The following is a 13920-nucleotide window of genomic DNA, read 5'->3' as shown; positions in this document are numbered from 1 at the left end:
ATTGAGGCCCTACTTTTAGGCTCACAAGGTAATTGTGTTAACAAACCTACCAATGAGACAAATTTTGCAGCGGCCGAAGAGTTCGAGAAGGATGACGAAGTGGTCAATCGAACTAAGTGAGTTCGACATACTATACCAACCAAGGCCCGCTGTCAACGCCTTGGTACTCGCTAATTTCACAGCCGAAAGGCTCCCTGATTCTACTGCTAAGTCAGATGTATGGGCGCTACATGTTGATAGGTCGTCTAACATTATTGGAGGGGAAGCTGGATTCATCCTTTCAGCCCCGGATGGTAGTGAAAATTTTTTTGCACTAAAACTAGAGTTCTCGGCAACCAACAATGATACGGAGTATGAAACTTTGTTAGCAGGTCTGCGCTTGGCAGAAGCACTAGGGGTGGCATGAATCAAGGTATCGAGTGATTCACAGCTGGTGGTAGAGTAGTTGAAAGGAGAGTTTAAGGCTAAGGATCAAAGAATGAAGAAGTATCTTGCTAAAGCCCAAGAGTACGCGAAAGGGTTTGTTCATTTTGATATAGAACACGTACCAAAGGCAGAGAACAAAAAGGTCGATGCACTTGTGAAATTGGCCTCAGCAACCAATTTAGAATGGAAGGACGCTATTTATCTACAGTGGATAGGGAAGCCCTCATATGCGGATGACAACATTAACTCGGTGGAATCTGAAATTAGCAAGGAGGATTGGAGGGCGCCTCTATTCTTGTACCTCCGAGATGGATCCCTACCGGAGGACAACAAGGAATCTCTAAAAGTGAGAAGGAAGGCAGCAAGATATACGCTGATAGGTTAGGAGCTATATAGATGGTCCCTAATACTGTCATACCTTCGTTGTCTAAACAATGAGGAAGGTAAATACGTACTAAGGGAAATCCAAGAAGGAGTGTGCGGAAACCACCTTGCGAATAGGGCCTTAGCCCACAAAGCCATGTGGCAGGGATTTTACTAGCCCATAATGAATAAAGACACGCTCGAACTCGTCAAAAGATACGACAGATGCCAGAGGTGCGTAGCAGTACCACACGTACCGTCTAATCTTCTCTTCCCTCTTACCAGTCCCTGCCCCTTCGCCCAGTGGGGAATGGACATCCTAGGACCTCTATCGCAGGCAACTGGTCAAAGAAAGTTTCTGGTTGTAGCGATCGACTATTTCACTAAATGGGTAGAATTCGAACCCTTAGCCACCATAATAGAGTGAAACATTACGTGCTTTGTATGGACGTTAGTGGTTTGCCGGTTCGAGATCCCATAGGCAATAGTTACCGACCACGGGAGGCAGTTCGACAACGAGCGCTTCAAAAAGTTCTATTCGGACCTGTCTATTAAGCTTGTTTTTGCTTCCGTGGCACACCCCTAAAGCAATGGACAGGTAGAGAACATGAACTGGACAATATTGCATGGCTTGGGGACGCGACTCGAATCTATGCAAGGCGGGTGAACAAAGGAACTCCCCTCAGTCATATGGGCATACCACACCACCAAGAGAGTGGCAACAGGGGAAAGCCCATTTATGCTCGTCTTTGGCGCAGAAGCGGTCATCCCAGAAGAAGTAGGGATCCCCTCCTAGCGAAGTCAATACTTTAACGAGTAGGCCAACAATGAAGAACTCAGATCAGAAATCGACCTATTGGAGAAGAGATGGGATCAGGCTAGCCTAAAAGTTGTAGCATACCAGCATAGGGTGGCGAAATACTACAACAGTCGCGTCAAAGTACGGAATTTCCAGCCTGGAGACTTGGTTCTAAGGAAAACGCGAAACAACCCAACAGAGTCGAGGTCGCACAAGCTGAAGCCAAACTGGGAGGGTCCATACAGAGTTACAACCGAGATAAAGCCGGGGACATACAAGTTGGAGGATGTAAAGAAGAAAAAGATTAATAATACATGGAACTCAGATATGTTAAAAAAATACTGTTCTTGAAAGCGTTTCTTACAATGCAATAATAAAGGTTCCGATTACAGTAATTGTACTACGTCAATCAAGTTTAAGAATATATATATTACAAGTGAAGTTCCATAACTAGCTTGCCCTGCTCCCCTCCCCAGCTTCCTCCTCCTCCCCTTCCTCTTCCTCGTTCAGATCTTCCACGGATTCGGGACTCTCGTTGCCATATTCATGTGAGCTCACACCGTCTAAGGGAAGGTTAGGGTGCTTGGTTTTCACCTGATCTCGGCACCTCTTGAAACCCATCTTGTAAGCTTTTGAGGTGTCCATAACGAACTGATTGGAGTCCTTGTACTCCTTTACTGCAGTTTGGGAGGCATTAGCAGCAGTAGTAGCCTCTTTGGCAGGCACCTCCTCCTTACGAATATGCTCAATCTCAGCTTGTAGGGCCCACTCACGGATCTCAATGTCGCGAAGTTCATTCTGTGCAACAACACACTTTTCCCTGGCATCCAAGGTCTACCGTTACATCTTGAAAACCTTCTCTTCTTGGGCTAAGGCCATCGTCGCTAGCTGAGAAGAAATTTCAAAGGGCTGGACAAATGACAAAATAATGTATAAGGGGAAAAATAACCCAACTGAAGAGTATACCTGGTAAGAGGTGTGGTGGATCTTCGCTGAAAGGGCATCAAGAAGAGTGTATTGAGCCTACACACAGTCTTCGATGTGTACCGCGCGGTGTAAAGCAGAGGCAAAATGGGTCGGCTCATGGAAGATTGCCTCATTATGAGCCAAGGGGATCGAAGAAGGAGCAGCAGTGTTCTCATCAGCATGGGCTCCAGTATCACCAACAGCAGGTGCGTCCCTCTAGGAGGATTCTCCCTCGATCTCCCTTCTCTTCTTCCTACTCCTACTCACCCTTTGCTTCCTAACTTCCCCCATGAGAGATTCATATCTGTTGAAGTCCATATCTGCAAATACAAGGAGAAAAGAGATAAAAACACCAACAATAGAGAGAATATCCGAACACTTATATAGAAATCAAAGGCGAGGTAAGACTTGGGGAAACGGGGTTGATCCCCCACTGCACGAGGACACGCACTTGGAGTTGCTCCTCGTGAGGGACAATCCCCTGTTCGCCAAGGGCTCGCAGCTCTTTCAGGATAGCCTGCTCTTCAGGAGAAAGCTTTGGAAGAAGGTGGCACATCCAAACTACAAAAGGAAAAGGGATGAAAGGAAAACAGGTGAGTCAACGGATAACCTACTCGTAGCCCTGCATAAAAAGGTGGATAGGGATAGACAACGTTACCATCCAGAGGAGCAGACTAGAGCAGAGAGCCCATGTAGTTCAACTCCCCCAAGGCGAAGAAGTACCGAGACTTCCAATTATGTATGGAAAAACTGCCCAGTGAAAAAGCTTATAACCTGGTAAAGAGTTGAAATAGTACAGCTTATTCTCTACAGAATTCGTTTGCATCTGGAAACAACTCCTAAAGAGAGGAACTGTAGGCTAGTGGGCCAGATGGAGCAGAAGGACAGCGAAACAGGTGAGCAAGAGGTAGGAGTTCGGAACCAATTGAGAGGGCGCTATTCTGTAAAAACATAATACATTAGAGATAAAGGGGGGGAAAGGGAATCTAAGACCCAAATCCAAGTAATCTGTATACAGGTAGAACTCCTCAGAGCCCGGATCAAGGGCTGACTCGGAAACAGAGGGTACCCTAACAGTAATACTCTGGGGGATAGCAAAAAAATAACAAACATTCTGTAGATCAGAGGGGGTGAGGTTGCAACGAGCGCTCCTCACTGTAGTTGGAGCCCTCAAAGGCTGTGAAGAAGACTCCATCAAGAAAACAAAGAGTGAACGAAACAAAATCTTTACAAACGAATCAAACGAGCAAGCCCCCAGAAAAAACAAAGAAAGAAAGATGCCAAAACAGATCAAACCAGAAAAATTTTGCGTAAAAACAGCAAAGTCACCATAAAAGAAAAGATCAAGTAGACAAAGTGAACGCAAAAACAGTGAAGAACATGAAGAACAACAAAACAAACATGCAATTGAAAGGAGGAGCGTACCTAACGACAAGTAGGGGACCCTTTGGACTGAATATGAGAAAAGAATTAGGGATTTTGGCCTTTATAAAGAGAGGATGGCACGAATCCCCAAGGGCAGGAATCTTGACAACTCCCGCCTACAGAAAAAGTTTTGCGTCTCAAGAGAGAGAGAAAGGAAAAAGAGAATCCATGAACATACAGAAAATCACTGACAAATGCACGGCCGTGGTGCCAATATCGAGTATATGCAACTTTCCGAGGATAGACGGCGCCTCGGAAAGACAACATCGCCTCAAAAACAGCGTCAAACTAACAACCCATAAGTGAGAACGTTCATTTAAGCCACTTCCCAAGGTACGACACATTTAAACATACGTTTATCACATTTCTGTAGGATGGACAGGATGGTGATGACGCCTCGGAAAAGGGGTTGAATTGAAACCCTTTATAAATGAGCACGACTCACCAAGCATACAAGGCCCAAATGACGAGCACGACTCATGAAGCCAAAAAAGCCCAGCAGATAAGTATGACTCATTAGGCATCAAAGGCCCAAATGACGAGCACGACTTGTGAGGCCAAAAAAGCCCAGTAGATGAGCACGACTCACTACACATCAAAGGCCCAAAAGACGAGCACGACTCGTGAGGCCAAAAAAGCCCAATAGATGAGCATAACTCATTACGCATCAAAGGCCCAAATGACGAACACGACTCGTGAGGCCAAAAAAGCCTAGAAGATGAGCACGACTCACTATGCATCAAAGGCCCAAAAGACGAGCATGACTCGTAAGGCTAGAAAAGCCCAGCAGATGGGCACGACTCAATAAGCATCAAAGGCCCAAATGACGAGCACGGCTCATGAGGCCAAAAGCTCAGCAAATGAGCACAACTCATTAGCCAAAGAGGCCAAAATGACGAGCACGACTCGTAAGGCCGAAATCAGCCCAACAGATGAGCACAACTCAATAGGCTTAAATGGCTATGAAGCTGCTCAGTAAGATCAGTTCGGAAAAATTCACTCCATGAACCGGGTCTGCAAGTCCGCTCTGAAAAATTGCTCCATGAAGCTGCTCGATGAAATTAGTTAAGCAAAATTCAGTTTATGAGCCAGCACGGCACGAGCTCCTCTGCAAGCTTGCTCAGCAAGCCCTGCTCTGAGAAAGTGCTCCATGAAGCAGCTCGGCGAAATCAATTCGACAAAATTCGCTTCATGAGTCAGCTTGGCACGAGATACCCACCGAGCTTGCTTGGCAAGTCTCGCTTCCTGATGTTGCTCCATGAACCTGCTCGTTGAAATCAGTTCGGCAAAATTCGCCTCATGGATCAGCTTGGCACGAGCTGCTCGGCAAGTCCCGTTCCCCGAAGTTGCTCTATGAACCTGCTCGCTAAAATCAATTTGGCAAAATTCCCTTCATGAATAAGCTCGAAACATCAGTTCGAAACGTCAGCTCGAAATTTCTCCCCAATTTGAAATAGCTCGGCGAAAGTCCTCCGTGAAACAGCTCAGAATATCAACTCAGCAAAAGTCCCCCGTGGAGCAGCTCGGAAAATTCTGCCCATCTCTAAACAACTCAATAAAAAGTCCTTCAAGGAGTAGCTCGAGACAGCAGTTCAGGAAAATTCTCCATGGAGCAACTTGGAAGACCAGCTCAGACTATCAGCTCGGACAGATTGGCAAAAGTCCTCCGCAGAGCAGCTCGGCAAATTCTGCCCATCTCTGAACAGCTCAGTAAAAAGTTTTCCAAGGAGTAGCTCGAGTCAGCAGTTTGGGAAAATGCTCCATAGCAGCTCGGAACACTAGCCCGAGAAATCAACTTGGCAAAGGTCCCCCACATAGTAGCTCGAAAAATTAGCTCGGACAGCTCGGCAAAAGTCCTCCGCGTAGCAGCTTGGCAAATTCTGCCCATCTCTGAACAGCTTAGCAAAATGTCCTCCACGGAGTAGCTCGGGACCGTAGTTCAGGAAAATGCTCCATGGAGCAGCTCAGAACACCAGCTCAAGAAATCAGCTCGGCAAAAGTCCCCCACATAGCAGCTCGGAAAATCAGCTCAAAAAAAAAAAAAAAAGAGCATTACACCTTCTAGGGGGAAAAATGCAGACAAAGCGAGTGTTAAAAATTCCGTCCAGAAAATTGAAACTAAGGGGAAGACAACTGATACACCCAAAATAATCCAGCCAATGAGAGCAGGTCAACACCTGTCTCTCGGGTCAGACATTCTGACGAGTAATCAGCTCAAACCCAATAAAGAAGAGGAGAGATCCACGCCAGTGGCTTAAATAGTCGAGTGATGGGCGCAAGCCCTTTATGATTGGAGAGCAATTCACGCCTCCGCACAATAAAGACAAACCAACCAAGGGTCAACTTGAGCCCTTATAAGAAAGGATCTGGAAAAGAGGCCAAGGTAAGTAATTCAACTCATTCTACTGTTACATCCAGCCTCTCTAAAAGCATTTCCCTTACTTAAGCATTAGAGTGATCCCCCAGAGTATACCCCGGGTCCTCCAAGCCTATCTTCTCTTCCCCTTTCAGGTCAGCGGAAGTCGAAGGAGCAACCCTGCTAATTTTACGCTGCAATATATTCTATTTTGATGTGCATGCGTCCCAATGATTAAATAAAGGGTAAAGAAGTATTAGACGTCTACTGGCCTAATCTACTGGCCTGGGTGGAGCAGCGGGGTTATGCTTTCGGACTTCTCCTAAGTGGTAAATATTCGCCAAGGTGGAGACTGTTGGAGATGTGGCTCATATTTGAGTGGAATGCTTGTACCAGGAAAGTATCGTGAAACAAAGAACAAGAGAGAAGGTTGTAGGAGGATAACCGTTGACAGTTGGACTAAAACCATTGACGGTTTCAGGATTCAGTCTGCAAGGGAAATAATTTTCGGCTTCAAATCATCGACATTTTCGTTTGGCACAAGTTATGGAATTTGAATAAGAGATCGGTAGATTGGGGCGGAAGATTGCTTCAAAAGTGTTTTAGATGTAGTCCAAGTCTTCTGTACACATAGGGTTAATATTTAATCTCTATTTTGTAACCCTTGATGTAAACTTCACGTGTGATAGTGAAAAACAACCATTTGCTCCCATGGACGTAGGCAAATTGACGAACCACGTAAATTCTTGTTTCTTTGATTTTGTTTACTTTTCTTATTCTCATTGTAAGTGATTACTTGTTCCGTATATTCATTATTGAGTGTTTACATTACTTGTTTTGAATTAATTCGAGTTTGTGAGGTTTTTCTACTGCGCATTCGCATCAATAAAAATAAAAAATACCAACATAATATATTAGATAATTAACTGACTGAAATTTGACAAAAGACACAAATCTTTTGGAGATTCCAAATTTTTCACAAATATATTATTGTAGCATTCTAGATTGTTATATTATAATGATTTTATTTCAACAAGAAACATTTTTTGGACCAAAATATTACATCACTGTCCAACCTATATTCAAAATTCAAATCCTTCCACTGTGCGGTAGGAATACTTGTATTACGTTGTAGCTGAGCTAACAAGTAAACAGAAGAGTCTGGCAGTAGGTATTAGGCAGCCATCAACTTAGGAAATCTCAGACTTTGGTTTTCCTGTCTCTTTCTTTTCTCCTTCCTTCTTCCATTTTTCCCAGAGCTCTCCATGCCTAACTGAGAAAGTATTAATTTTTAGTGACCGACCCTTAGAGGGCAAATTACCAAATTAATCAGAGGAAGATCAGTAAACTGATTATTTTTTGAAAGCTAATTATGCATTTAGGGGCTCGGAATTTAGATTTTTGACATGTAATTGACAACTTGAATTTGGGATTTGGGTCAGAATTTAGATGAAGCACTCTAATTTGTATTTTAATTGTTAAAACTTGATAGACCCACAGTCTAATAGCTTAACCTTTTAAATAAAGTGGTAATCTAACATGGTATGGTTAGGACTTAGGGGGTCCTTTATTCTGTGGTGTTATTTATGATTTGTTTATCTTTCTACGTGCTCGAGAGTGATAAAGTTTAAACTTTTAGGTAAAGTGGTTTAAAGATACAAATTTATAAAATTCAAATTTCAAGTTGTGAGTAAGGATTTGAATTTTAATTTATCTGAATTTGAACCAAATATAATAGAAAATTAAGTAAAATTACACCAATAAATTCACATACATCCAAACCTAAAAGTTAAGAACCCATACCTCCAAACATATTCTAAAGATCTAATTACCCAATAAACTCTATGACCAAGCAGATGGTCGGATGGAAAACTAGTTTGCCGCAAAGCAGGAAAGGCAGGAGAATGAAGAAAAACAGTCCTAAAGGAGCCTTTAACACAATACCAAAAACTCACATGCATTACTTTGGAATGCAACTAAATTAGTGCAATGTCATTCGTCCCGAGCCTTAACCATTACAGCCTAATATGGCAAGAAGAGAGTGTGAGCTCAAGAGAAAGACTTGTAAGGAAGAATTTCTCATATTTGAATTCATACACGTGAGAGGTATGATTTGTGCGAGTCCCAATTATGGAAGTCTCTCGGTACTTTAATAGGCTCCAACATTTATATACAATTTTTTGATTGGTGGGTTCTAAATCTTTCATAGAGGAATCGTTCCTTACAACCCTTTCAAATGTAGAAAAATTTAAGGTTAAATTGTGGAGGCCCGTGTAGGCTATGCATCTGCCAAATTGAATTTAAAAAAAAAAAAAAAATTCAATATCACATGTCAGCGTTAGGTTGAAACTTTTAGGTTCAGAAATCATATGCAACATGTACTTTTTTTTTTGTTTTATCGGTACGTCTAGGGGTGAGCACAATTTGATTTCAACTGAATTAGCCGATCAAATTCGGTTGATTCCGTTCGGTTAATTTTTAATTTGATTCGGTTCGATTTTATAATTTGGTAAATTCAGTTATTCGGTTTTCGATTCGGTTATGGAGAAAGTGAATTTTGGTTAACCGATTTAACCGAATTATGTAATTAATTAATAATTAAATATAAATTATATAATTTAGGGTTCCCACAATTCCCTAAATCCATAAATTCCCAAATTATGTAATTGATTATGTAATTAATTAATAACTAAATATAAATTATTAGGTTGAATTTTGAAAGCATACAAATTATACAATCATATTTTTTTCTATAATTAATTATAATTTGATTTGGTTAAATTCGAAAATTCAGTTTGATCCGATATGATTCGGCTAAGGAGTGTAAATCGGTCAGTTCAGTTATAGTGGAGAGTTAACCGAAAAAATTCAATTAATTAGCCGAACCGATACATTGCACACCCCTAGATACGTCTATAATGTAATGGGAATATATAATATAATCAATTTTTCATGAATATAATATATGATTTTTTTTTGAAAAAAAAAAAAAGGATTAATATGAGGAAGAAATAAAAAGAATTTATTATAAAACAATGAAATAGAGAGGAGATTCATTGGATGAGTAGAGAGTTAGGTATTGGCTAGGTAGCACTTTTAATATAGGAATAGGATGGTGGACTTAAATAAGGTCTATGTAAGTAGAGCATAGGGTGTCACAAAATCACGAAGGGCCAAAATATATAACTAAATCAAACAAATAAGAAAATGAAAAATGAAAAACTAAACTAAGAAAGTTCAAAACTTTTTCCAACATCACATCATTTTAAACTTCAAAAATTCAGATTTTTATAATAGATAAAGTAATATAAGTGGATAAATTAATATCATGGATCAAATGATGATGTGCTTTTTGGCTTCATTTATACTTACTTTTCATATTTTTTTAAAAATTTTAAAAAGTTGTAATGAATTTAAGGAATCATAATAAATAAAAGGAGTCGTAAAGAATTACATATCATACATTTATATATAAATTTTGGAGTTAAGCATTTGTATATTGTGTAAGCTAATTAACCTCTTTTGTAAAGTAGTGACCATCGTAAGTTGCATATCTAGAATACAAGTTCATAAAAACAGTACCTAGTGTTACAAAAGAATTAATCTAATTATAATAAATTAAAATAAGAAAATAAAATAAAAAATAATAAAAGTACAGCTAAATCTATTTTTAACAATAAATGTTAACATTTGAAGCAATTACCAAATAAAAATTACAAAAATGAAAAATTGATCATCTCCTCTTTATGGGTCTGTTTGGATCAAAGATTTTATGTGAAAAAAAAAAAAAAGGAAATAAAGAGAAAATTCATGTTCCCTTATATAATTAAAAATATCTATTAATATGCTTTATTCGGCACATTATGAGTCACGGCATTATTGTTTGCTGTATAGGTTAACTGCAGTAAGGAGCATTATAATTAAAAAAATTTAAATGCATATTTAAAAAAATATTTGAATGTTGGCAAGACATAAAAAAAATTACATTTTTTTCTATATTTTACAAATTCAAATCAAAACTTTTAATTTAATGTTCCTAAATATAACTTAATTTTCTTCCTATGATTTTTTTATAAAATTTTAAACTATTAGATGATTAGAAAACTCAAAAAAACAAAAAAAAAAATCAATGAAACTCAAAATCGATTTAAGCACGTAAACTGCTAAACCTACCGGGTGACAAATTCAAACAATCATAATAATTTTTAATTAAAATAAATAAATAAAAACGTTTTCCAGGAAATAATTGAAGTTGTACAGCCCATTCTTAATTGGCGTCTCCATGCTCCCAACACGAGGAAGACATTAGACCAAAATACCGACGAGGGAGTGGGACCCAGAGGGGCCAACGGGCATGTGGCACGTGTCCCACCTCGTAAAGAACAGTTTGGCAGCACAGACTTTTGACGGGTCCCAAAAAGTATAAAATGTTAAATGATGAATTGAAATGGAGGAGTCACCTAACGTGCATGGAGATCTGTGTGCCTTTAAAAAATATCCAAACAAGGTACAACCGTACCATGCCGTATCACCTCCCACTACCCCTGCTGTGCTGTGTGAGAAAGTTAAAAGTCAAATCTTGTGATGGAAGGCACGTTGAAGTTTGCCAGTTGGAGTTGGACTCAGCTTTCCCATTTATTTTCCCTTTAATTGAAATGATGATGTCCCCGTTTTGTTTCTTGTGTTTTATCTTTCCCATGGTCTTTTTCGAATATGTGGTCGAAGCCAATAAAGATCATTTGAGTTAAGAAATAGATCCAAATATACAAAAGTTGGACAATTTTAAAGTACATAGAATGCAATCTAAGACGTGTAATTAGGACGAGACCAACTTGAACAACTGTAAGAGAATTGGGCTTGCTCCCACAAAGAAAACAATTTCTACTTGAGGGGGAGATGGTCAAATTAAGCTCAAGTGTTCATGCATGTTTCCTTATGGATATGGACCTACAAAAGAGGAGCAATGGACACCCATGGTTTTGTAGTCCTTTCCCATGGTTGAGTAATTAATCCTAGTTTGTTGCATGGTAAGTATCGCGTGTTTTCCTTTCAAGAGGAGAGTGGTTGGAACTCACAAGTAGGAGAGAGATTGTTAATAATTTCACTTGTAAGTTTGTCTCACATTGAAAATTTAGAGTAGCTGATGAGTGTTTATTTGTATGGTTAGATCAAAGGCTTAATGCTTAATATTTTGGATCCAGTAGGTGCTCACCCATATATATCAAGCCTGTCCATGAGATATCCCCCAATTTTAATAGGTGTAACTTTAGACAGGGGTTGATGTTTCTACTTATATAGAGGTTAGCAACCAACATAGCCTTTTTTCCTTGATCAAAGTGGGTAGGGTGGTGTAGATGAGTACAGGTGCACCCACATACATGTGCAAATGCACACATACACACATGTCCAAATGGTTTTTCAACTAGTTTTTGTTGGGTTTTCCTTCTATATATATTTGGTGTGGTCCATTTCAATATCTTGGTCCATTCCCAAGTGGAAGATGATATCTATTGGGTAGAAGCCTAATTGTTTGGAAGTTTGTGGAATGAAATCCAATTATTTGTGTAGTTGTAATTTGATTTGGAAGATGAGTTGTCATCTTTAGAGAAACAAAGTCAATTCTTTGGAAAGGATTTTTTTTTTTTTGGGAGCCATGATTTATCCATGCCAAGGACAACCAAGAAGAGTGAGAAGCGAGAAAGAAATCTTAAACTCTCTGTTTAATGAGCTTGCACGGTCAACTTATTCTTGATGCATATGATGAGATGACAATATCTTGTTTTAAGCTGAAATTTGTCCTTTTTCATTGTGTATGTCGTAATTGTTATTTATATCTCTTTAGAACTAGTTTTCGTTAGTGGGACAATAATCTCCCATATTTTATTCTTATTTGTTTTCAAGTGGCGACTTATATTTTACAAAGTGCCAAAAATTTGTTGGGGATTATTATTTTATATATGCATCTAGTTTCATCTATGAAAGATATATTGTAATTCAACTGTTTTGGCATAGCATAAAATTGAAAGTAAACTTCAATCTCATGGTCTTTCATTGATAGTGAAACATTTTCTACAGAAATCTTGATGTCATTTATATGTGTGCTGATTTTGTGTTTCTTACTTTTGTTGATTGCTCTGATGTTAGGTTATTGATTATTTTACCTAACTCTGAGTTAAACAAGAAGAGGATTATCTTGGGCTATTGTGTTGTGACAATCACCTTCTACTTTCTTTGATCCTAAATAATTTTCATGTCAAAGTTATTGAGATCCATTTAGAGAGGGTGTTTTATGGGGTTATAATTTTTTTTCACCAAGCTCTAATGCTTGAGCAATTGAATGATACCTTTATTTCATACCAAAGAATTATATTCCAACTCAAATCAAGAATTTAAGGCCTATAAGTTTGTGTAATGCCTCATATAGGAAAACTACTAAACTAATAGGTAATGGTAAAATGAGGCTCTTCTAGAGCTTGCTACACATTTTCAAAGTGTTATACTGCTGCTAGACATTGAATTTAGGACAAAATTTTTAATACCCAATTCACTCCTCCCCTCTTAGGAATACACCAATTCCAACAGGCTTCTTTGATTTGAAAAAGTACATGCAAAATGAAATGCTTCAAAAACTCAAGTCGACCCAATAAAAGATTTCTCCTAAGAGTATTTTCAAAATAGAAAGAGTAGGAGAAATTATAATATATGCCCTTCAAAATATTTATGCAAATGAAAGAGTAGAAGAGAGCTTTGATTTTGAAATAAATGCCTAACAAATGAAAGAGTGTTAATCAATATGCTCAATAGCCATTTTAAAAGCATTGGGTAAGGTATTTATAGAGTTTTTCAAAATATGACCGTTTTCTGACCATTGGAGAGTAAAATAATATTTTATTTTTGAAATTTCCGACCATTAGAGCTCAAAATTGGCTCAACCTGAGAGGTCTGATCGACTGGCACTTGCTCCAGTCGACTGGGCCAAAGTGATTTTCAAATCCCTCGAGCTTCGGCATGCCAGCACCAAGATCTAGTCAATTGGGCTTTAAAGGCCAATTGACTGGGCTTCAATAGGCAAAAATAGGGTCGGTCAATTGGGCTTTCAAAACATAGCCAAGTGAACTGACCGATCGACTAGTGCTTATAAAGCTTTTAGTGGCCGGTCGACTGGGGCTTATATAATTCTGGCCAAAAGTACTAGCTGGTCGACTAAGCTTGTAAGGTCGGTCGACTGAGGCCTTTACAATTACGTATTTTTGGCCAAATGGTCTGATCGGTCGACCGGGCCTTTCAGGCCGGTCGACTGAGCACTACTTTGAAAATTTTAGTTTTAGCCGTAATTAAACTTCAAAATCATTTTTTAAAACCTTGTAAGAGTTTTGCTTTTAGAGTTAAAGGTTTTTCATGAAAAACCTGTCCCCCTAAAATTAGTCTAAGGTTCATTGAGTTTAGCATCATATCATGTAAAACATGCATTTATAATACAAATATAAAATAAATGCATTACAAATAAAAACATGTCTCCCTTTCTTGCTCTTCAACTCTCTATGGAATACGCCAGACGAAATGAGCTTTAAGTCCCTTATTGTCT

The 13920-nt window shown here is 39.1% G+C and overlaps 1 protein-coding gene across 1 annotated transcript; it reads left to right on the top strand.

Annotated features, from left to right (window-relative positions):
- Positions 1–478: 478 nt before the first annotated feature.
- LOC131145821 (uncharacterized) lies at positions 479–1939 on the top strand. Its single transcript, XM_058095005.1, has 2 exons — positions 479–772; positions 1610–1939. The coding sequence occupies exons 1-2, from the start codon at positions 479–481 to the stop codon at positions 1937–1939; spliced, it is 624 nt and encodes a 207-aa protein (XP_057950988.1).
- The last annotated feature ends 11981 nt before the right edge of the window (positions 1940–13920 follow it).

Source organism: Malania oleifera, chromosome 13 (genome assembly GCF_029873635.1).
Source record: "Malania oleifera isolate guangnan ecotype guangnan chromosome 13, ASM2987363v1, whole genome shotgun sequence".
Lineage (NCBI taxonomy): Eukaryota > Viridiplantae > Streptophyta > Magnoliopsida > Santalales > Ximeniaceae > Malania > Malania oleifera.
Note: the sequence above shows the minus strand (reverse complement) of the source record. Positions and strands in the feature narration are given on the sequence as shown.